Genomic DNA, 26,509 nt, shown 5'->3' with positions numbered 1-26,509 from the left:
TGGAAAGGGTGCAGAGAAGACTGACTAAGGTTATAACTGGTGTTTCAGGTGTGGGAAATGAGGAGAGATTGAAGGAATACAGTTTGCAAAGCCTTGTGAATAAAAGGAAGAGAAGGGATGTGATTGAGGCACTTAAGTTGGTAAAAGGTTGTTACCAGGTTAATGCGGAAGAAAGTTTTCATAGAATGGGGGACGAGGGTAGAACAAGAGGGACATAACCTGGAAGCTGTATAAGGAGGGTGTGAGCAGAGTCATAAGGAGTAGGTTCTTTGCATGGAGGGTGGTTGGTCAGTGGAATGCTTTGCCTAACATTATGGTGAATGCAGACACATTGAAGGAGTTTAAAGCATAGTTTGATGAGCTTTGTGTGTAATAGTGTTTGCCACAATAGACCTTCCAATTCCATGGAGTTCTAGTGTTAATAAAATTAATAATAGTAATATTAAGAACTTTTTTTTTTGTAGCCATTCTTTATCAAGGACTGGCTGATAAATTCACATTCCTTCTTCAGTGTCAGCTCATTGGAGCAAATTGTTCAGGCTCTCTATGTTTGGGGGGGGGTGTGTGGATTAACCCTTATTTTTGTATTGGGTGATGGTATGAATCTTTGTGTATGTATTAGCCTGTGTGTGTGTGTGTGTAGGTTTACAGTAGACTATGAAGGAAAGACAGCCTGAGGGAAGATGTGACCAATGTGTCTAGAAAAGGAAGAGAGTTATTGTTTTGAATCTAGATGGTAAATGTGGCTTCCAAAAATTTCAAATTTTCGGAAGTTATCCTGCTTAATTATTCCTCATGACTGTGTTAAATAATTTATTAATTGATAATAATTTAGGGTCTTTTCTTTGAATTCTAATACAGTAAACCCTTGATTTAATGGACTTTGGATTTAACAAACAAAATTTCTGGTCCGTATGTCACATGAAAATTAACACTTTGTTAATTTTAAAATGCTTTTAACCAAGAATTGCTTATAATTAAATTAACACATTATTTTTTTTTATTAATTTATTTTTAACAAATTTTGGTGAATAGGCCATCATATGTAGGAAAAACACTGTAGTAATTTAGCTGCCATAAATGAGTCACTGCTCATAAAATATGTTCGGCGAATGATTAGGATGTCATCACACCAATCGCACTGTAATTGGTTCTTTTGTCGCAAGATGACTGTCTGCGGCAATTTTATTACACACATTTTCATAATTTTAGGGAGTTAATTATAAAAAAAACAGCAGAATTCAAAAATTCAAAAAAAAAACTTGATAGTTTTTTTTCAAAGCAGGATTACCTAAACTAAGTGCCTCAACATCGAACATTACCTTCATGTTAATTTATCTAAAAGTGTGAAAATTGTGTGTAAAACAATTTTTTTGTTATTACAGTGCTAATATTGATAAAATTGCACTATAATGTTACAGATATTTTTATTTTAAAAAATTCGCAATTTAACGGACACCCCTTAGCCCCTATTAGTCTGTTAAATCGAGGGTTTACTGTAGTTACAGATCAAGCTCTCCTCTTATACTTAATATCATCCATTATAACACATGCTGTAATTTTCAATCATTATCATCATCATCATCAAATTCCTACCATGTACCCTCAATGGGTGTACAGAATATGATAGTACTACATGAAAAAAATTACATCATTATTAATTTCCTATCTACAATTTTCCTCCAAATCAGTCTGTTACTTGTCAAGACTCCAACACATCAGATCTTATATTTCTATCGTCTAAGGCATTTTGTACCGTATCAATCCACCTATATCTTGGTCTTCCTCTGGGTCGTTTTCCTGCTGACCTGGCAGAGAACACTTGTTTTGCTAATCTTTCTTCGCCCATTCTGTTTAAGTGACCATACCACCTGAGATTAGCTCTGCTAATGCATTCCTGGATGCTGACAATGTCAAGTTCTCTCCTAATATCCTCGTTTTTAATATGATATTGCCACTGATGCCATCTGTTCACGCCTATAATCTTTCTCAGGACTCTCATATCTGTGGTCTCTAGTCTTTGGTCAAGTGTTTTACTTCTGACCCAGCTCTCAGATCCATAAGTTAAAACTGGTTTGAACAATGTCTTGTATACAGATAATTTAGTGTTGTGACTAATTTCTCTCTTATTCCATATGAATTTATTCAACTGACTTCCCAACATACCAGCTTTGCTGATTCTGTTGTCTATTTCTATATTTAATTTACCATCTTCAGTAAAAATCGTGCCTAAATAGCTGAAATGTTTTACTTGTTCCACAGGTTCTCCATTCACAACACAGTTGACATTTTCAATGATTCTGCTTATTTTCATTGTCTTTGTCTTTTTATTGCTGACCTTCATACCATACCTATTACAACAGCTATTCAATTTAGTCAGAGAATCTTGCAGACTTGTAGCAGATTTATTTATAAGTATAACATCATCCGCATAAAGCAAAGAGCTGACATTAACATCTCCAATTTTGATATCATGTTTACTTCCACTTTCCTTCATAATGTGGTCCGTATAGATAATGAATAACAGAAGGGATAATGTACATCCTTGTCTCACACCAGATTTAACATTAAACCATCTTCCTGTACTTCCTTCAATTCTAACTGCTGACTTACAACTCAAATAAAGACTAAGTATTGCTTGATATAACGCCCCATTCACACCATATAACTGCAGCGTATTGAATAGCTTCTCTCTTGGCACCTTGTCATATGCCTTTTCCAAATCGACAAAACTTAAATACAGATCTTTGTTATATTCCCATGCTTTCTCGACTATTTGTCGTAAAGTGAAGATCTGATCCTGACATCCCCTATTTGGCCTGAATCCAGCTTGTTCTTCACCGAGCTTTTCTTCTACATTTCTTCTCAACAGTTTCTCAAGTATATTTGCATAGATCTTGCCAGGAACACTCAGTAGGGAAATACCTCTGTAATTCTCACATTCAGTTTTATTTCCCTTTCTATATATGGGTACTATGATAGCTCTACTCCAATCATCGGGAATTCGTCCCTCTGTCCAGGCTTTCTGAACTATGCAGTGCAGCCACTGTAAGACTCTTATACCACCATACTTCAGCATTTCTGGTTGAATATCATCTATTTCTGCTCCCTTTCCACATTTCAAGCCTTTGATGGCTTTTTCTACTTCAAGTATGGATATGTATTCCTGACTGCATGCCTGGTCAGTGTTTTTTACCACTGTGCTATCATCACTGCTTGTTTCATTTAGCAGTTTTTCAAAGTAATTACTCCATACTTCAAGGATATCTTTTTCTCCTGTTTTCATGTCACCTTTATCATCTCTAACTCCTTTTACAGCACTCTTTCCTCCATTCCTAAGCTTCTTCAACAACCCCCAGAATATTTTGCCACCTTCTTGATATTTATTTTCTATATTCTTACCAAAGTCCTCCCATGACTTTTGTTTAGCTAGTTTTACACAGTGTTTAGCATTCTTGCATTTGTCTCTATATTCTGTAAGAGCACAAGCTGACTTATTTGACAGGAACTTTTGATATGCTTTCTTCTTTTCCTTCACTGCCTCTTTAACTTTCTGTGTCCACCATGGAGTTCTAATTTTTCTATCCTTACAGACAACCTCACCACATGCCTCTCTGGCAGAATCAATCAATGTTTTCTTCAGAGTTTGCCAGTGAATCACCAAGGTTTGATTCCTGTTCTCAAACTCTTTCATTTTTTCTTGAATAATCTTTGTGTATTTTAGTCTACAGTTCACATCTGAGAGCTGCTCAACTTTTATTCGCTTTAAAACTTTCTTACATGTTATTCTTTTCAATATGAAATTCAATTTTATCCTGCTCAAGACTAAATAGTGATCGCTTCCAATTTCAAATCCTCTGTACACTCTGTTGTCCTGAACCAGGGAGAAAACATCACTATCAACAATAACATAGTCAATGAGATTTTTCTTATTCCTTGCCTCTTCTCTCCATGTGAATTTGTGCACATTTTTATGTTGGAACATGGTGTTAGTAATAACCAGTCCATGTCCTGAGCAGAAATCCAACAGATATTTGCCATTATTATTATTAGCTTTTCTCTTTTCTCCAAATTATCCCAAAATATTTTTGAATGTCTCAAAATCATTTCCTACTCTGCTATTTAGATCCCCAACAAGAATCAGCTTTTCATTTTTCATTGTGTCAGTTGCTTTCTCTAAAGCCTCAAAAAATTCCTCCACTTCTACTTTAGTAGAACCTTCTGTGGGACCATAGGCACAAATAAGTCTCATTGTCCAGTTCCCCATTCTCATATTTGCCCACATTACTCTACTCGAGACTGACTGCCATTCAAGAAGATTAGCCTCGTATTTGTGTTGAATACTATGGCTACTCCTTCTTTCCTTGATTGTCATTGCCTGAATATAACATTTTGTATTTATTGCTCAGAAAGAACTCACCAGTTTTGGTCTGTTTTGTTTCAGTCACCCCGATTATGTCGATCTGGTACTTATCTAGTTCCTCAGCTAGCTCCATTTCTTTGCCATTCAGGCTTCTTATGTTGATAGTACCGATCTTTAACTCTGGTGATGTTGAGTTGGGGTTTGTTTTCAGATTTGTTCCAGTAGCTGACTTTTCGCTGTTCGGCCTGGTTCCCTGGTGAAAACAACGGGGGCCTTGTTTAACCGGGCGACGCCCCAGCCGGCATGAAATTTTGTCATGTTATACCATCATTTTTTATTTTGGTTTAACCAATAAGAATACAATTTGGTTGGCTAAATCCCAAATTGCCAGCCCATCCTCGTTCGTTCAGTATCCAAGTAGATACCCAACAGGGTGCACCACAAGAAGGCGAGGATTAGACATTAGATCAGAAGGGATGGTCGGTTCTCCGCATTCCTTTAAAGGCTATGTAGAGGTCTCCTCTCAGTTATACAGCTTTATTTTGTATCTTTGCTTGAAGTCTGTTAATGTTAATCTTACAAAATTACTGAAAAAAAAAAAGGTAAAAAAAAACTTTTGGGTTCTTTTGGCTGGCATTTGATATTTTATCATTGTGTTGTACACCAGTCAAAATCAAAGCAGCCAATAGTTGATGTGATCTTCAATATCTTAGTTCGGGGGGGGGGGGGGCATAGTGGAGATGGATTGTGTGTTAGGCACAAATTTTAAAACTGTATGCTTTAAAATAAAAACGTTTTCTTAATAGTTTATCATTATATTTAAATAATTTTTAATTGATTGCAGTAGTTACTGAAGTCAGACAGAATTATGTATAGTTTTAATCCATAAACTAATAGGATGATAATAGGATAATAAGATAATAGGATGCTTTAAAGGAAATCTGTAAAAACGTTTAAGTTAAAACTTATACATTTTATTTAAATACATAATTATTTATCTATGAAACTGAATATGATTTTCAGACTTTTAAGATTTTTTACTGGCACGATTTTTACACAGAGGAACTGCCCAAATATTCCATTTTTAAAGAGATTAACAAACATTTGTTACAAACCAAAATATATTCGACATTATATAAGTCAAATGGATATTAGATCCAGCATTATTTCAAAGTCGAATGTAGAAACTATGAAAGTTTCGTTTCTACATGCGGCTTTGAAATAATGCTGGATCTAATATCCAATTGACTTATATAATTTTACATCACCGAATTGAAGCCTTTTGGCTCTTTATTTACACACATGTGTAAATAAAGAGCCTTCGCACTAAAACATGGCTGAATAAGCCCTGCAATATCTTGGAAAAGGGGGGGGGGTGATATTCAAACATATGGTAAGGAGGGTGCATGGAGCATAAAAGGATGGGAACCATTGCCTCAGTTTATAGCATTGGATGCACTTGAGGCTGTGTTACTTTGGTACTCTAGGCAATAATCTGTAGGAAGTTTTTTCAATCCAATTATGTATTGACCAAATCTTAGGAATTGTATTTTAGTCATCGTTGTTGTTTATATATGATTGTTTACAAAAATTTCAAATGCTTCTTTAAATTTTCTTTTTAACCATATTCTGGTTGAACATAAGAGTTTTACTTTTCCAATCAGTCTTAAGGGATGTCACCACTGAAAAGGCCAATAGTTTAAATGAATATGGTTTTTGCATCCTTCATTTTTGTATGAAACATGAATTTTATATCATACCTTAGCTAAGCAATTTATACATTTACCTATTGAATTCTAGAGAATAACTAAAGTAGTTCTAGTTGAAGTATACAAAAAATAAATACCAGATGCCATAATGTTGAAATATTCCATTATATTTCTAAATAAAGAAACTGAACTAGAATAAAAAGCCATATGCCAGATGCCTCTCAGTAAGATGACAACCAGAAACATCATACAAAGGTATATCCAAAATTATTCCTTCCTTAAATTCTTCATATATCTATATCTTTAAAACATCAGTAATCCCCTAAAAATTGAGTAAAAGCCAATGACATTATAAAAGAGGTTCTCCTAAAAGTGGGCAAAATAGCCATAAAAATTAATAACCTGATTTTCCTTTTCATAAATTTATTTATAAATATGTGATGAATACAAAAGAACGCGATAGTAAAAATGATGTGCTAATGTAAATAGTGTTAAAAGAGGCAATTCATTATTTATTTGCACATGATGACCTATAATGGAATTTGAATTGCAAACATTTCTTTTCACACAAAACATTTTGTAGTCTGACGTCTTTGCTTATATACACATTTCACAAAACCCTGACCTGTATCAGTGCTTTGAAAAAAAGGTACAAGTTTAGTCTTGAGAGCAGGGTTTCCAGATCAGATAGAAAATGAACAAAACATACACAAAATTTAAACATTCATTAAAAAATAGAAAAAACCTTAACCCATCCACAGTACTAATGCGCTATAGGTTTAAACCTTCTGTGGGTGGGAGTGACAAAAAAGTGTCTGCAAAGTTTTATCTTTATTATGAGAGAGTACAGATTACCTAAGCCATGATCCATATTTCATAATAATATATCTCCTCATCTACTAGATAGTTTAAATTCTTATCTTAGAGGTCATGTTAAGACCTAATAATAAACCATCTCAGCCCAGATTTCTCTACAGATTCCTAGCAAAGGGAACAATGTTCAAATTCCCTCAGAGGCAATCACATCCTTTTCAGGTAAGTTTATATTATCAATTAGTATGAGACATAAGAATAAGAAATTTTTATTTTATAAAAAAATCTGCATTTTTAATCCTGCAAAACAAGCAAACTGTCCCAGAACATGCAACTTACACACACAAGTATGATTCTAGCAATCTCATCCAGCAGATGGCAAAATACCTATATTGCTAGATTATGGCATCCATGGTAGATACTACTATTATTATTATTACATAGGCATTTCCATGACATATGAAGACTTATTGTATGAGATCCATACCAACCATTATTCATGCAACAACTGTCATACTTATCCTTAAAATCATTTGCCAACACAACTGGTGACCACTACTAACAATCCATTTTCCTCACTTACCAAGCCTCCAAGCAAAGAATCTAGTTCTTTATACTCTTGTTACCATACTTTTACACAACTTCCAGGGATGTTCCCTTTTTTTTCTAGTTATGTACTAAAAGATTTCTTTAGCATCTATTGTATAAAACCCTTTTAGTATATCTAGTTCTTTATATTCTTGTTACCATACTTTTACACAACTTCCAGGGATATTCCCTTTTTTTTCTAGTTATGTACTAAAAGATTTCTTTAGCATCTATTGTATAAAACCCTTTTAGTATATGTTTCTATCATATCCCCTCCTTCCCTCCTATTAGCTATACTGTGTAACCTACAGACTTTCAGTCTATCATCACAGGAAGCACTCCATAAATCTGTCACTATTGTGTTCACTTGCCTCTTAATCTTTTCCACTACTTGCACCTCCAAGAAACTCAAGTGACTAAATCTATGGACTACTACACCTACCACTATGATGATAATGGTGGGTGTTGTAGTAGTAGCAGTAATATCAACTCTATATCAGTTACTACGGGCACATGTGCTAACTGATATGGAGTAACTGTTACATTATAGCTTTAAATAAAACTGAGAGAACAAGTATGTATGAAAAGCTTGCTTTATTTTAGAGGTAGCACAAATATTTTTATAATTCAAAATTGTTCAAAATGAAAAATGAAATGAAGATTATGCAGAGTGATATTAAATGTTTAGTGGGAACAAATGAAAGAGTGCAAAATAAAATACAAAAGAGAAAAAGAGGTCACAAATGATTCAAGAATAGCAGTTTATGGGGATTCCATTGCTCAAGTAATGGTTAATGAGAGAGAGAGAGAGTCCATAAGGTCTGATATCTGGGAGGGAGAATGAGCAAGATAATTCATGCTTTGGATATGAGGATGAAACAAGCAACAGTTAGTAGTGGTTGTCAGAACAAATAATTTAGCTGGACATAAGAAGAATGTAAGGGCAGATATTGGAGGGTTATGGAGACTGTGTTACTTTGGCACTCTAGTGAAAGATAACAGTGTAAAATTCGATGCAGCATAAATTTCTCCATTTTTATTACATCGACTTTTACAGGGGTCACATCTAAAATTCACAAAATAAACATGTAATTTTCAATGTAGATAATACTAAAAGCACATGTATTACATGCATTAAAACCCAGAGGAATTATCATGATAAATTCTGTAAATAGAAGATGTATGAATATGTTAAGTTCAAGGGCAATGCCTTAGAAATCGGAAATATATTGATGCTCGTATATAGTATAAAATGTAAAAGAAACCTGCCAGTCCGATACTGCCTTCAAGGTCAGTGCTAAAAGGGGCGGCATACATCTAACATGGCTATGCCATTTGTTTAATAAGATTAAGTGTGCACTTCAAGTACAGTAATGTTAAACTTGTACTCCCGCATTTTATCATAATGTAAGTGCTGCAAAATAAGCAGCAAATGGAAAAGTAACAGAAAGTACTAAACAGCTGATTACTACAGTATAACTTGTAAGTACCCATAGTCCATTAAATCTGCTATATTTTACAACTGAAAAACAGCCAAATGAAAGCGCTATGCTTACTGTGCGAAGTAAAGATGGCAGCCAACAACGGAAGACTACCTCAAGTCCTGTCAGTGTAGCGTTGCCGAACACCAACAAACCAAATGATATTACGAAGTGCCACAGCTGTGAAACCGAAGTCAAAGAAAGAAAAAAGGGTATATTGTGCGATTTCTGTTGCAACTGGCTACATATTTCCTGCGCGAAAATAAATGAATCTGCGCACTAACCTTTTACCGATCTAAACCAGACCTACTTCTGTATGACGTGCCTCCCTTCAGTAAAACAGTACTAAACCTAGGCAAAAGAGTCGATAACCTCGAGCAACAGCTTAATACCATGATCGATACCTTCTCCTCCAAAATCGGAAAGTTGAAAACAAAGCTCGAGATGCTCAATGACCAGCGCCCAACCGCAAGCATGCCCGTACCTGCTAATGGACTTTGTGAACTAATCACATCATCAGTACACGAGTCGCTCGAGGCCGAAAATAGGAAACTTAACGCTGTTATCTTGAACTTTCCGACGGAAAATGGTACATCCTTAAAAGAAGATGTCGGCAAATTTGCAGGAGAATGCAATTTCGATCCCAGAAAAAACCAATGCCATCGTATTGGACCCATCAACAAAAGAAAGATCGGAATGAACTTTCCACGTCTCGTGAAAGTGACCTGCGACTCACCAATAAACACAACCAAATTTATAACAGCAATAAACAACAAGCTAAACGACACTTGTCCCCAGTCACACATATGTGCTTAACCAGATTCAACCTTTGCCGAGAGAGAACAAAGACGCCAACTCCGAAGACAACTAGAAGAGAACAGTTGGGTTAATATCCTTTCTTTTAGGCTTGCACAGTGATCCGAATGCATTTTTGGAAATTATGGAGACAACTACCGTGTTTGAATAAAAACTTTAGTTTACTATTACTAAAATTTTACAATTCGACGTTTCGACCTTTATGTCAAGGTCATCTTCTGGAGCGTACAAATATACACAAGAAACAAGCTATACTACAATCAGACTGGTTCGTTAAAGACACTGACTAACCGCTACCACAATTGTTGGCCTGACCTCTGGTGAAAAAAAAAAAAATATACATCAATGCTAGAGTCCTATTATTTGTGTTGTCTACTATATACATATATTAACATCATTCCAGCCAGTTGGAGTGGAATGGTTTCTAATACTAGCGGATTGGCTAGAGTCCTGACTTATGTTGAATCTTTCATATTAGGTTGGCTGAATGTGTGACATCCAGATCCTTGGAATTTTCATACCATCTTTATTGTTGATATTTGGGTGGTTTATCAGGATTTCGCAGGATTCTTTAAATTTTCTTTCGTACCATGTTTTTGCGGTGTAAGGAGCAGGTGCTTGTCCAGTTGATTTGGTGTAAGGTGTTAAGTGCATGGTCTGAGAGGCCTGCTTCACCATAATGGTTATATTTAATGTGTCTAATGTGTTCTTTCTTGCGTATAGGGATTGTCCGTCCTGTTTCACCAATGTACGGTAAGTTACAGGTGCAGCGGATGCAATAGACTCCAGGATGTGCTAATGGGAGGAGAGGATCCTTAGAGGAGCTGAATGTGGTTTTAAGTTTAGTGGGTGGTTTAAAGGTGGCATTGAGGTTATAATGTTGTAGGATTCTGTTGATTTTTTCTGATAACCCTTTAATGTATGGAATGGCTATGGTTTTACTGTAATCTAGATTCGTTTTTGTTGTGGTTTTATAGAGTATTTTATTGACAGTATTTTTATTATAGCCATTGTTTATGAATGTGTCACTAATGATTTTTAGTTCTTGTTTCAGGGCTTGCTGGTTAGAGCAAATAGTTGTGGCTCTGTTTTTAAGGGTGTTTATGACTCCATATTTTTGTGCTGGGTGGTGGTATGAATTCGCATGTATGTATTGGCCCGTGTGTGTCGGTTTTCGGTAGACCGTGAAGGATAGACTGCCTGAAGGAAGACGTGTAACTAGTGTGTCTAGGAACGGGAGCGAATTTTGGTTTTCGATTTCGATGGTAAATTGTATGCGTTCGTGTTGTTTGTTTAGGTGGCTGAGGAATGTGTTTAGCGTTTGTCGCCCGTGCGGCCAGATCGTGAAAACGTTGTCAACGTATCTGAGCCAGATTGTCGGTAGAAGCATGGCGGAATCAAGAGCGCTTTGCTCAAAGGTTTCCATGTAGAAGTTCGCGATTGGGGGGGATAATGGTGAGCCCATGTACCTTCCTGTGGCAAAACAAATTCTACCTACAAAAGGAAGGTATAGCCATGGGCTCACCATTATTCCCCCCCCAATCGCGAACTTCTACATGGAAACCTTTGAGCAAAGAGCTCTTGATTCTGCCACGCTTCGACCGACAATCTGGCTAGATTACAGTAAAACCATAGCCATTCCATACATTAAAGGGTTATCAGAAAAAATCAACAGAATCCTACAACATTATAACCTCAATGCTACCTTTAAACCACCCACTAAACTTAAAACCATATTCAGCTCCTCTAAGGATCTTCTCCTCCCATTAGCACATCCTGGAGTCTATTGCATCCGCTGCACCTGTAACTTACCGTACATTGGTGAAACAGGATGGACAATCCCTATACGCAAGAAAGAACACATTAGACACATTAAATATAACCATTATGGTGAAGCAGGCCTCTCAGACCATGCACTTAACACCTTACACCAAATCAACTGGAACAAGCACCTGCTCCTTACACCGCACAAAAACATGGTCCGAAAGAAAATTTAAAGAATCCTGCGAAATCCTGATAAACCACCCAAATATCAACAATAAAAATGGTATGAAAATTCCAAGGATCTGGATGGCACACATTCAGCCAACCTAATATGAAAGATTCAACATAAGTCAGGACTCTAGCCAATCCGCTAGTATTAGAAACCATTCCACTCCAACTGGCTGGAATGATGTTAATATATGTATATAGTAGACAACACAAATAATAGGACTCTAGCATTGATGTATATATTTTTTTTTTCACCAGAGGTCAGGCCAACAATTGTGGTAGCGGTTAGTCAGTGTCTTTAACAAACCGGTATGATTGTAGTATAGCATGTTTCTTGTGTATATTTGTTCGCTCCAGAAGATGACCTTGACATAAAGGTCGAAACATCGAATTGTAAAATTTGTTAGATTACAAACAATCTAAACTAGTACAAAAACCAAGTGACGCCACTAGCAGCCACGAAGGACATCAGTATGCAGGCACTGCATAGGAAACGTGCAAGACCCTTGGGGTCAAATCCATGCCTAACAGCACTTTGCATATCCACTTCACCAACATCCGTGGCCTCAACTCCAAGCTTAATAGCATCCACTACCATCTGCAGTCCACCAAACCCCACCTATTCTTTTTAACAGAAACTCAAATCTCTCCTTCCCCCAGCACTATTCATCTCAACCTTCCTAACTATACACTATTTAACTCCTTTCAACCCAAGGGTCTGTGCATATATCCGCTCTGACATACCCTGCCAGAGAGAAACCACCAACTTAGAATCACCTGACTTCGACCTTCTTTGGCCAAAGATATCCCTCCCCCCACTCAGTCAAATTCATCTGCTGTCTCTATCACTCTCCTAATACCACCAATCACTCTGAACTCTTCCATTTCCTCTCCTTAAAAGTTGATTTTCTGCAGTCCCACTCTCCCAACAGCGAAATCATCCTCCTGGGTGACCTCAACATCCATAACACCAATTGGCTTTCCTCTTCCAGTTAATCAGATCCTGCAGGCAGAGATGCTGAAACATTTGCAGTCACTAATGACTTCACACAAATTGTTCAAAAACCGACCAGAATACCAGATAACCCAAACCACTCCCCAAATACCCTAGATCTCTTCTTTACTAATGACCCCTCCAAATATGCAGTGAATGTAGTGAGCCACCCTGGGCAATTCTGACCACAACTTAGTGCTCATCTCCTCCCCCATGCAACAATGCCTACACAGTCACCCCCACACACAAGAGTAGTTTGGCATTATAACAGTGCCAAATGGGACAAAGAGACTATTGTTTCCGGCCTTCCAGTCCAAACATATGCACTGAATGCATCACCAAAGTGATCCTCACTGGCATGAAAACATATATTCCCCACACTACTCAGACCTGCCGTCTCCTAACTAAACCCTGGTTCTCCAAAAAATGCGCCAAGCCTGTACAAACAAAAAATCAGGCATACCACAACTGGCTCAAATCAAGAACCCCATACTCATTCAATGCCTATACTGAAGCCTAAAACAAATGCAAGAAAATTATTAATACTTCCAAAAGCAGGAAGCTTGCAGCCTGTCCAAACGGCAGCCATGCCTTTTGGTCTCTTCCCAAGGCAACTGGTCGTAACTTTTGCCCTACACTATTCCCACCTCTATCATACCTAGATGGCTCAACAGCAATATTACCCATAGAAAAAGCTAATCTCCTGGCATTACACTTTACCTCCAATGCACACATAACTGACAATGGCAAAAGCCATCCAGTCATTCCAACTGCCCAACATACAATGCCCCCTGTATCCTTTTGCCAAAAAGACATCACAAACCTGTTGTCTAAATTAGACACAAAAAAGTCTCCTGGCTCTAATGGCATTCCCCCGATTATCCTGAAGGTCTGTGCATCGGAACTGACTCCTATCCTATGTCACCTGTACATGCTCTCTTACTTCACTGGTATATATCCCAAAACCTGGCAACTGGCCTATATTCAACCAATTCCTAAAAAGGGTGACTAATCACTACCATCTAACTACCGCCCTATCTAACTCACTTCAGTCCTACCTAAAGTAATGGAGAAAATCATCAACTCTTAACTCCTAATCTACCTCGAAGGTACCTGGCTATTAAGCGACCACCAGGACGGATTCCGTCAAAGCTTTTCAACAGGAGATCTATTCTCATACATCACCCATCACTGGACAAATACCATGGAGAAATTTAGTGAATCCCAAGTAGTTGCACTCGATATCTCCAAAGCCTTTGACCGAGTCTGGCACAAAGGCTTACTAAGCAAACTCTCATCATCTGGACTGCCCCAGACTTCTGCAGATGGATTGCCAGCTTCCTGTCTGGACGCACACTATGTGTGATGGTAGACAGCTCCCTATCCTCTCACCATCCAACAAATGCTGGGGTCCCACAAGGTTCAGTTCTCTCACCAACCCTCTTCCTTCTATATATCAATGACCTACTTCAGTTGACCTCTAACCCAATACACAGTTTTGCAGATGACAACACATTACATTCCTCCTTTCATTTGACAAACCCTACTCTACACAACTCACCTCAACCCACAGAACATCAACCACCACTGCCCTTAATTCTGACCTACAAGCCATCTGCCAATGGGGGCTCAGATAACCTCATCAACTTCAATGCTAGTAAAACCCGGTTCTGTCTTATTTCTCACAAAACAGAAACATTTTCCCCCAGCATTGTTTTCGATAACACTCAAATTCTCAGACAAGATGAAATTTCTCTCCTCGGAATTACCTTGACATCAAGCCTCTCCTGGCACAAACACATCCCAACCATTGCATCCTCAGCTTCCAAAAAACCAGGCTTCCTCTTTCGCTCAAGACGCTACTTCACCTCTAAACAGCTGTTAACACTATACAAGTCACAAATCCGCCCAGCTCTCGAATACTGCTCTCACATATGGAGTGGGGCTCCAAAAAGCTCCCTCAAAATGCTTGACTCAATACAGAGGAGAGCAATTAGACTAATAAACGACCCATCCCTCACCAACTCACTCTCCCCCACTTTCACATAGACGCCTGGTCTCCTCAGTCTGTATATTCTATAAATATTTCCATGGGAAATGTTCATCGGAAACAACATCAATAATTTCCCCACCCTGTACTAAGCCCATCGGATCACGTACAGCTGCCGCCCAACATTCTTTCACAGTACACCTTGAAACCCACAGAACAAGTTTCATTTCCTCCTCATTCATCCCTGTTGCTGCAGTATTGTGGAACAGTCTTTCCCCAGACATATTTCCCAAGAAATATAACATACAGGCGTTCAAATCTAATGTAAACAAGTTTTTGCAACCCACCACCCATATATGGTACTAAAGTATTATAGGTTGACCAGCCAACCTCCTGTATATGGGTCCAACATAAAAAAAAAAAAAAAACTTCAGGGAGAGCTAGAGGTCCCCGTTTAAGAGGGTCAAGAAGTTGCACAGGAATGTTCAGGAAGCTCAACCCCTTTGTCCAGGGTCCCGCAAAAACTGAATATAAGGCATCATAGAAAAATTATCAACCTCGACACCAGGAGAAGAAAAAGGAGGAAAAGAGGAGAGAGTATCATCGATCCACGACTTTTGTCCTGTTCAGATGATGCTGAGACGGACAACCTCAGGAGCCGATTAATTACCGTGGGAGCAGAGGAGCTAGACCTAATGCACTGCCAATGGAACAACCTGCATGAGGCCTTGACAGTCAGACCTTCGCCAGAGTCTATAATGTCAGGAAAATTGTGCTCCAGGTTCTGTACGCCATTCGTCGATGAAATGTCGGTGTTCATGAAATCTCCAAGTGAAAACCCAAGACCTGATACAGAAAAGAAGCCAGGGAATATGTAAAGGAAATGTGAACAAGTGCACTATATAGAAAAGGAAGTCACGTGAGTTTATTTTAAGTGTAATTTTATTTATGTTATGAGAGACTGTTTTAGAAGGACAGATAACTTTATAGAGTTACTATATATAGTATGGAAATAGTTTGCATAAAGAGAAGTTTATATAAAGTGAAACCTGGAATTTATACTTATAGTTAACAAGGCATGATAATTCCTAAATTGTAAATGGGCTGATAGTTTTCTCTTTAAGTTGTTTAAATGATTTGTATTATGTTGCATGATTATGTAAATGTTCTAAAGGAAGTTTTCCTCTAAAGTGTTAAACTTAGAATGGAGTAAGAAGTAGTAATTCATTAATGTGTAAATTGTATGATTGTTTCAGTATAAATAAACATGTTTGTTTTATTTACAAAGAGTGCCGCCTGATCTTTTACGCAATGCACTGTTTCCAAATATACACGATCCTGTGAGTGGGGAATTTACAAATAGCTACGAATTGAAGTTAAGTGTTAGCCATGACTGGAAAATATTATTGAGAAGGGCCTTAGTATAGAAAGTGAACTTTACTGGAAGTATTGATATTTCTTATACCACAATGAGTGGTCTCATTGTGGTATAAGAAAAACTGGCGCAGTCGTTATCTCAAAAATAAATTTCTAGTGATCTCTAGTATACAGCTAAAGAAATACTGAGGGCAGAGCAAAGATAATAAAGTTAATGGAGTACATGAAAGGATTAGATAGAGTGAAAAAGGAGGATTAAATAAAGTTAATGAAGAATAGAGATATAGAACCAAGCAAATTAAATATACAGAAAAAATTAACGAAAGTAATTAAATATTACGAAATAGACTAAATAGACCCCTTTTACAACAGTATAGTGGGAAAGGTTGTCAGTGTATTGCTAAGGTACGACAATGATGAATTGAGATGGAGAGTGAGAATCATGAATGATATGCTGGCAGAACTCTGTGAGGAGAAGGGAGTGCAATATGTGAATGTGTGGCATGTATTTGAGGGAAGAATGGAACTATATAGAAGTGACTGATTGCATTTGAATAGTTCTGGAGTGAGTGAACTAGAGAAACTATTGCCATATGGAAGTGCAGTATGTGTGTGATGCTAGCAAGAGATCACAAGTAAGAGGAGAACTGAAAAGTCAGGAGAATGGAAGAGACTATGTGTGAGAGACAAAGAGACAACAGGAATGCAGGGGGGGGCAGGTGGACAGGGAGGCACAGCATGAGAATGGATGCTGGAAGTAGTAGTGAATGTATATATGGGGATGATCAGCATGGGAATAGAAGGGATCAGAATAGGAATTGGTTATAGACTTAAAAGTGAACTACTGTATTTATTTATAAATGCCAGGAGTATCAGAGATAATGAAGAGAAAACTGTTTCACCAATTGAGTTTATTCATCTAAAATTGTTGGAATAAGTGAAACATGGTCAAATGAAGATGATATCCTGATGGGAATAGAAATGAAAGGGTAAAGTGTTTTTCGTAGACAAGAATGGGCAGGGAAGTGCTGTTAATGATGACGGGGAGAATTATGTAAAGGTAGATGTGAAAGAGGGAAAATAGTGGCATTGGTTTTGAGGCCATGTAGTATGAGGTGGAGGTTATGAAAAATGTATAAGCAACTTGGGTGAGTGAACAAGGGAAGGATGATTATTATGGACGATTTCAATTATGACAGTATAGACTGGAATGAGCAATAGCCTTTGGGAATAAGGAAAATGAATTTCACAAGTTCTTGAGAGACAACAATCTTAGGCAGTAAGTAAAGAAGTGCATGCGAGGAATGAGAGTTTTAGATCTGATCTTTTCATCTGAGGATGCAATTGTGAGTGGGGTTTTGTACTTCCTTCCAGTGGGTGATTCCTTCCAGTGAATCATACAGTGATCACCTGGGTTGTAGCTAGCCATATGAAGACTTATGTGAAGGTTTTTCGTCCTGTAAACTCAAGAAAATCGACCGTAGAACCCACATTATTTCAGACATTAAATATATTCTGTTAAGGTTAGGGACCACGAGATGGCGGCACATTTGAGCCGTCTCTCTTCACTGAGTACCGCTTAATTAGTGATAGCCTTGGGCCATCTATCTCTGATTGGTACCAGTGGAGATTGAACTGCCCACTCAGTCTCCAAAAGTTAGATAGGGCTAAATGGCCTCGCCTACTCCCCGTATACGGGAAAAAAAAGGCGTTAGCTGATTTTTTTTTTTTTTGATTAGAAGACAGCTTGGACTATAGCATGGAATGAGGAGTTAAGAGAAATGGAAATAAATACTGCTTGGGAACACAAAGAAATACTTAACAGCACCAATGTGTGAATGTATTCCAAATGCTGAATAAGGTAGTGTCAAATGGATGAATGAAGGGGTTAAGCATGAAATCTAGAAGAAGAAGGCACTTTAGAGGCAGCACAAGATGAATAATGGTAATAATCAGTTGCACGAAGATGCTGGCCAGGAGAGTGACTCAGTTGATAAGGACAGTAAAAGTGCAGTATGAGCAGAAATTAGCAAATGAGACCAAGACCTCAGAAGTTTTTTCAATATGTGACTAGTAGAAAGATGAATGATTATGGTAAGATGATGTTAATGGAAGAAAGTGGGAGATTAGTAACTACTGCAGAGAATAAAGTCGAGGTATTCAGTGAACATTTCATCAGGGCGCTTCATCCTCAGTGTGAAATCAGAAGCTTAAGTGCAGGGAATGTAATGAGAAAAGACTTAATGGTGAGCAAGTTAAAGGTATATGAGGAGTTAAGTAAGTAGGATGTCAATAAAGCAATAGGATTTGATGTCTTAAGAAAATGTTCCAAGCAAGCATTGGCCTTTGCCACCTGTTTAACAAGTCTTGCAACAGCACAAGTCCCAAAGGAGTGGAAGGAAGGTAAAATTGTTGCACTTCACGAAGGTGGTGATAAGACTAAGCTAACAATTAAAGGGTGATCTGTATAACTGGAGCTAAAGTTAACATACTGGAGAGGTTGGTGAGAGATAGGATAAAAAAGTAGGTTGATAACAGTGGTATGTATTCTTTGTACTTGTAAGCATGGGTTTGTAAAGGGAGGTCATGATTATGTACTAAAACAAGGATGAATGTACTGGAGAAGGGAGATGCATATACAGTGATATAAATAGAATTTGCTAAGGTTTGGATATAAGGCAACTATCTCTCAGATAGGTATCAGCAAGCCGTGTATGGGGGGGGGGGGGGGTGCAGCATTCCAGAAGAGGAAAGTCACTAGTGGTGTGCCACAAGGAATCTGTTTTGGGACCATTGTTATTTAATTTGTATATTAATGATATTAAGATTGGTTCAATTGGTGATATACAATTGTTTGCAGATGATGCAAAACTGGGAAAAGTGATGAGAAATCAAGCAGATGTTGTGGCCTTACAGGGAAACCAGAATAGACTATACGAGTGGGCAACAGTATGGAATTTTCAGTTGAATGTTGCAAGGTGTAAGATACTGAAATTTCATAGTCAACAATGGGATGTGAAGTATACACTTGGAGGGGAAATTTTGAAGGAAGTTGAGGAGACAAAAGAGACTTTGGAGTGGTGGTAGTGGTAGACAAGGATCTTTAGTTCAAAAGTCACACTACACAAGTTGTGAAGACATCACATTAGATTATGGCAACAATGCAGAGGGTCTTAATGTGCAAGATAAAGAGGTTCTTGGTTCCACTGTATAAGGCCTTGTTCAGTCTTGTATGGATTATTGTGCATGGATTTTGTCCTATCCTGTACTCATCAGGTGATAATGATGAGATTTGGTCCCCTGGTTTTTCATGGTGATGAGGATATACTACAAAGGTTCTAAGAGAAGACTGCCTGTTGTGGCAACTGGTCTTTGCAATGTGGGATATTAAGGCAGACTGAGGAACAGCAGTTTGCAAAGTCTTGTAAATAGGAGGAAGAGATGAGATACAATTGAGACATTTAAGTTGGTAAAAGGTTATTAATGGGTTAATGTGGAAGAAATTTTTCAAAGAATTGGGGAAGGGGGGTAGAAAAAACAGACATGCCTAGAAGCTGTATAAGGAGGATCAGAGCAGGGCACAAGGTACAGTTTTTATGCATGGAGAGTGGTTGGTGAATGGAATGCACTGCCTGACATTGTGACGAATGCAGATACATTGAATAAGTTTAAAGCATGGTTAGAATGGCTTTTTGCATAACAGTGTGTACCTCCTGTGATGAGTCTTTGACTCTATGGAGGTGATAATAATAATATAATGAAACAACTTATAGTTTAAATAAAGAAATTGATGTTAATAGACTTTACCTCTACTGCCCAGATAGCACAACCTCTTATTTCTACTTCTAGCCTCTCTCCATTCTGAAATATGTGATCTATAAAGAAAAAATAACTAAAATGTTTTCATAAATCTAAATATCGAGATGTAAGTGGATGATACAATAATACAATTATCAAGTAAAGGAATGACACTTATGTAAGGAAAAATTATTTACTATTTGTATAATTTTTGGCTAGGTTTCCCAGCCAAAAATCTTCTCAATACAGTTGAAAAGAGATAGAATTAGAATAACACTTAAGCTGCAAGTGCATAATAATACATGAAGAACTTCAGGAGGATAACTTTGTCTACAACCATCAGAATTACGAAGAAATAAATTTAAATAATTACAATTTTTATGAAACACAGGGTTGAGGAGTGTTACTTAAGATAATTTCCCAAAATGAAATTTATTTCTTTGTATTTTGATAGTTGTAGATGGATTTATTCCCTGTCTACAACTTAAGTGTTGTTCTAATTCTGTTTTATCTCTTTTTAACCATATTAACAGTGGGTGGCTAGGAAACCTAGCCAAAGATTCTAGATGTTAAATAATATTTTCTGACATGAGTGTAATTTGATTACTTCATAATTTTATCATTAATTTTTTTTCAGTTCACAAGATGACAAGAATTAACTGGTAATGTGAGAGACTTCCAAAATCTGCAGTGTGACTTCCTATATGAAAGACTGATTACATTAAAATAAGAATAATAACTTTGATGGCAGAGAAAGTGAAAGTTCAGTAACCTTGATAAAAAAATAAATATAATATAAAAATGACTAAACATATACAGCAGCAGCAACAGCCAATGTAAAAGGAAAAAAATATCCCTCTCCTCCAAAAAATGAGATTATTACTTTAAGTAATATCATAAATGAGACTGAGAAAGAGAACTGAGATTATTATAATTCTTACAGTTTGTCTTAAGAAATGCTGTTACTGATTTCAGACTCAATTTACTGATAAAAATAAGTAATTTAATTAATCAAATGCTATCTACAGTAATTATATATAGATTCATCATGTTTCTAGACTTGCTGGCCGAGTGTTTTGCATATCCACTTTCCAGTCAACAGGCTGTTGGCATGAATGTATGTGATTTCTATCAAGAACTGCATTCCAGGAAGTAAAATTCCTTAGCCCACTATTATATTACATTATAATACTATTGATTTATGTTCTTTCATGGATGAGGAGTCACATAAAAAAAGTAAAGTACAGAAATCTATTTTTCACTCTCATGCACACACTTTTATTCAAGTTAAGTTGAAGAAAAAATATGTGCTGAGCTCAACAAAATAACAAAGTGGAATGATCTCATAATGCGAAACCAAAGACCAGGAATGGCATAGTTAGTATTATTTTCAGGCTTCTATGGGGTCAGAAGACTTTGTAGGAGACCAAAACATGCACAGACCACAATACCCATCATAGCTTGCCTTGAAAAACATTCAATGTTGGAGCATTCAGTACCCACTATGGTTATGCATTCCTTCATTCACCACTCACTCACTCACCATGCAAAAATCCTCCTTTTCACTTCTTTACTCACAATGACCTTTATACAGTTTTCAGGGATGACCTCTTCTTCTCAACACCTATTACCCTTCACAATAATTCCCCTATCTCTATCTGATAAGCTCCTTTCACTATTTTATGTCTCAATCACATCACTTCTTTTTTTCCTATCTACCAAGTTCTGCAGACTACATTCTCTTAAATCTATCCTCATACTCAATGTTACATGTTGAGTGACAGACATTACATCAGAGTAATCACTACCCCTAATTGCATTTCAGAAAAAGTCAACTCCAAATCTAAATCTGTCGTTCACCAAAGGTGTCAGTCACTTAAAGCGAGAAACAACCAGTAGTAGTTCTGCTTTCCTTAATTAAACACAAACATCCTTAAAAAGTACCCTTGAAAATGCTATTTAGTTATCTGTGCACTTCTTTACTCAAAAATATCCCTGAGGAAGGGGGGTATATGATAAAGGTTATTGCTTTTTAATCGTCATCACCATCAAATTCCTACCATGTACCATCTAGGGGGTGTACAGTATATGATAGTGCTAAATGAAAAACTTACATCATTACTAACATCTTATCTACAATTTTCCTCCAAATCAATATGTTACCTGTCAAGATTCCAACAGTATCAGATCTTATATTTCTGTCTTTTAAGGCACTTTTTACTGCATCAATCCACCAATACCTTGGTCTTCCTCTCTGGGTTTTTTTCCTGCCAAATTAGCAGAGAACACTTGTTTTGCTAATCTTTCCTCTCCCATTCTGTTTAAGTGACCATCTGAGATTAGCTCTGCTGACACATTCATGGATGCTAACAATGTTAAGTTGTTTCCTAATATCCTCATTTTAAATATGATATTGCCATTGATGCCATCTGTTCACGCCCCTAATCTTGCTGAGAATTCTCATATCTGTGGTTTTTGGTCAAGTGTTTATTTCTAACCAAGATCTCAGATTCATAACTTAAAATTGGTTTGAACACTGCATTGTATACAGCTAATTTAGTGTTTTGACTAATTTTTCTCTTATTCTATAAAAATTTATTCAGCTTCCAACCATACCAGCTTTGTTGATTCTGTTATCTATTTCCATATTTAATTTATCATCTTCATTAAAAATCATGCCTAAGTAGCTGAAATGTTTTACTTGTTCTATAGGTTCTCCATTCACAATGCAGCTGATATTTTCAATGCTTCTGCCTATTTTCATTGTCTTTGTCTTGCTAATTGCTGATTTTCATACAGAATTTATTACAACAGTTATTCAATTTAGTGAGGGAATCTTATGGACTTGTACTGGATTTATTTAGGAGTATAACATTGTCTGTATAAAGTAAAGAGCTGAGATTAACATCTCCAATTTTAATATCCGGTTTAATACCACTTTCCTTCATAATGTGATCCATATAAATAAAGAATAGGAGAAGGGATAATGTACAGCCTTGTTTGAAACCACATTTAACATTAAGCCATCTTCCTGTATTTCCTTCAATTCTAACTGCTGACTTACAACTCAAATCAAGACTAAGTATTGCTTGATATAATGCCTCATTGACACCATACAACTGTAGCATTTTGAAAAGCTTTTCTCTTGGCTCCTTTTCATATGTCTTTTCCAGATCTTTTTAATATTCCCATCATTTCTCAACTATTTATCACAAAGTGATAATCATTCTGACAGCCTCTATTTGGCCTGAATGCGGCTTCTTCACCAAGCTTCTCTTCCACAATCCTTCTCAACATTTCTCAAGTATACTTGCATATATCTTACCAGGAACACTCAGTAGGGAAATACTTCTGTAATTCTCACATTCAGTTTTATTTCTCTTTTTATATATGAGTACTATGAGAGCTCTACTCCAATCATTGGAATTTGTTCCTCTGTCCAGGCCTTCTGAACTATACAGTGCAGCCACTGTAAGACTTTTATACCTCCATACTTGAGCATTTCTGGTCAAATATCATCTACTCCAGCTACCTTTCCCCATTTCAGGCTTTTGATGCCTTTTTCTACTTCAAGTATGGATATATATTCCTGATCACATGCCTGGTCAGTGTTTTTTACCACTGTGTTGTCATCACTGCTTGTTTCATTTAGCAATTTTTCAAAGTAATTACTCCTTAGTATGGCCTAGTTGGCCGAGTGGTTAGCGTATCTGCTCTCCAGCCAAAAGGCTGCGGGTTTGAATCCTGCCGATTTGTGATTTGTCTATTGAAAAAGTAGTGGTGGTGGTTGGCGGTAGATGTTGGTGGAGTTGAGGTCAGTTGGTGGATTGAGTGGTGGAGACAGAGTTGGATAGCAAGTGCCCTTCTTTAGACTCCTTGGTGGTGTCAAATAATAATAAAATAATAATAATAATACTTCAAGGATATTTTTCTGCAGTTTTCATGCCACCTTTATCATCTCTAATTCCTTTTACAGCACTCTTTCCTCCATTCCTAAGCTTCTTCAACAACCTCCAGAATATTTTGCCACCTTCTTGATATTTATTTTCTATGTTCTTACCAAAGTCTTTCGATGACTTTTGTTTAGCTAGTTTTGCACAGTATTTTGCTTTCTTACATTTGTCTCTGTATTCTCTAAGAGCACAAGTTGACTTATTTGCCAGAAACTTTTGATATGCTTTCTTCATTTCCTTCACTGCATCTTTAACTTCCTGTGTCCACCATGGAGTTCTGATTTTTCTATCCTTGCAGACAACTTCACCACATGCCTCTCTGGCTGAATCAGTCAATGTTTTCTTCAGGGCTTGCCACTGAATCTCCAAGGTTTGGTTTCAATTCTTTCAACTCTTTCAATTTTTCTTGAATCATGTTTGTGTATTTTAGTCTACAGTTCACATCTGAGAGCTGCTCAACTTTTATTTGCATTAAAACTTTCTTACATGTTCTCCTTTTCAGTTTTATCCTGCTCAAAACCAAATGGTGATCACTTCCAATTTCAATTACTCTTGCACCAGTGAGAAAACATCACTATGAACAATAACTTAGTCAATGAGACTTTTCTTATTTCTTGCCTCTTTTCTCCATGTGAATTTGTTTACATTTTTATGTTGGAACATTGTGTTAGTAATAACCAGTCCATGTCCTCAGCAGAAATCCAACAGGTATTTGCCATTATTATTAGCTTTGCTCTTTCCAAATTTTTCCAAAATATTTTTGTATGTCTGACAATCATTGCCTACTCTGCAATTTAGATCCTCAGCAAGGACTAACTTTCCCTTTTTCATTGTGTCAGTTGCTTTCTCTAAGGCCTCAAACAATTTCTCTGATCTTGAACTCTGGTGATATTGAGTCTGGGTGTGTTTCAAGATTTGTTCCAATAGCTGACTTTTCTTAGAACCTTAATAGAAACTTCTGTGGGATCATAAGCACAAATAAATCTTGTTGTCCAGTTCCCCATTCTGATATCTGCCCATATCAGTCTACTTGATATTGCCTTCCATTCAAGAAGATTAGCCTCGTATTTAGTGTGGAATACTATGGCTACTCCTTCTTTTCCTTGATTGTCATTGCCTGAACATTTTGTATTTATAACTCAGAAAGATCTCACCAGTTTTTGTCTTTTTTTTTTTTTTGTTTCAGTCACCCCTATTATGTTAATCTGGCACTTATCCACTTCCTCAACTAGCTTCATTTCTTTGATATTCAGGCTTCTTATGTTGGTAGTACCGATCTTGAACTCTGGTGATATTAATTTGGGGGGGGGGGTTTCAGGATTTGTTCCAGTAGCTGACTTTTCGCTGTTTGCCCTGGTTCCCTGGCAAAAACAACTGGGGCCTTATTTAACCAGGCGATGCCTCAGCCAGCATGAAATTCTGTCATGTTGTACCATTATTTTATATTGTGGTTTAAGCCAATAAGAATGCAATATGGTCAGCTAAATCCCAAATTGCCAGCCCATCCTTGGTCATTCAGTATCCAGGTAGATACCTAACAGAGTGCACCAGGAGAAGGTGAGGATTGGACATTAGGTCAGAAGCCCTGGTCAATTCTCTGCTTTCCTTTAAAGGCTATGTAGAAGTCTTCTCAGTTATACAGCTTTGACCCTTATGCACCTCAGGTTATTACTTTGGAGCTATAAAAAAAAATGTTTTATTTTGTTTCATAACGCGCAATACAATAATTTATGTCAGTTTTGGTTTCTGAAATAGCTTTAATTGTGTAGGTTTGATTTATTGGGCATTTTTGAATCCTTTATTGTTATTTTCTTATAGAACATACTGCAGCAATGGCACCAAAACATACCAGAACAACAGTTGAAACATTCATTGTTTAAGAAATTCAATATAAGGGAATGTCTGGATGCAGTGTGTGTGTGTGTGTGAGTGAGTGAGAGAGAGAGAGAGAGAGAGAGCACATGCATTAGCAAGAGTCAGGGTAAAAGTTTAAGGCAGAATGGTGACATGTTATGTTGAACGTTTCTTTCAATGTATGTTGTGAAAAGCACTCATTATATTAGCCTTATAGACTCAATTACTATTTGGGATTTAAAATCTTTAATAACATTAAAATTCTACTAGTAGTAAGACTTATACGTTGGTTAGACATAACTGATAATTAATTTACGGAATTAACAACGCATATGAAGTATTTTAATTAAAGATAACTTTAATGAATCACTTCTATATTTCGGCAATGTCACATTGCCATCTTCAGGAACATAAAGATATGGTATGTGCACTAAGGAACTAACAAAGCAAATGAGGAAGAAAGTAAGAAACTACTTTTGTTCCTAAAGTCCTAACGGTGCCCTCTTGCGGGCTAATTTGGTAGTCTTGGCAGTTGGGCTGAAGTTCTCATAATGAAAGTCTCCCAAATTTGGGGCAGTTTCATGCACCCAAATTTGTTGAGGTTAGGAACGTTTTTTAGAGCTGCTGAAGATTCTTTGAATAATCTTTCGTATTTAAACTTGCTGCGATGGATTATTTTTGTTTTCTTCCAACGAATTTTATGATGGGTATCTAAGGCATGGTCTGCCAACCCAGAGTGGCTGTACTGGTGAAAACGGATGTAGTCTTGGTGTTCTGAAAT

At 37.0% G+C, this 26,509-nt stretch overlaps 1 protein-coding gene across 2 annotated transcripts in view; it reads right to left on the bottom strand.

The window, feature by feature from the left end:
- LOC150110172 (queuosine 5'-phosphate N-glycosylase/hydrolase) overlaps positions 1 to 26,509 on the bottom strand; it is a 243,870-nt gene that overhangs the window by 12,812 nt on the left and 204,549 nt on the right. For both annotated transcript variants that reach the window (XM_090398252.1, XM_090398260.1), the window contains one exon: positions 19,931 to 19,998. In XM_090398252.1, the coding sequence (XP_090254378.1) occupies positions 19,931 to 19,998 (68 nt within the window). The remainder of the gene's footprint in view (positions 1 to 19,930; positions 19,999 to 26,509) is intronic.

This window comes from Typopeltis vanoorti, chromosome 1 (genome assembly GCF_054136105.1).
Source record: "Typopeltis vanoorti isolate ZY-2024b chromosome 1, IOZ_Tvanoo_1.0, whole genome shotgun sequence".
Taxonomy (NCBI): Eukaryota; Metazoa; Arthropoda; class Arachnida; order Uropygi; family Thelyphonidae; genus Typopeltis; species Typopeltis vanoorti.
The sequence above is the reverse complement of the archived record's forward strand: the minus strand, read 5'-3'. Positions and strand labels throughout refer to the sequence as shown.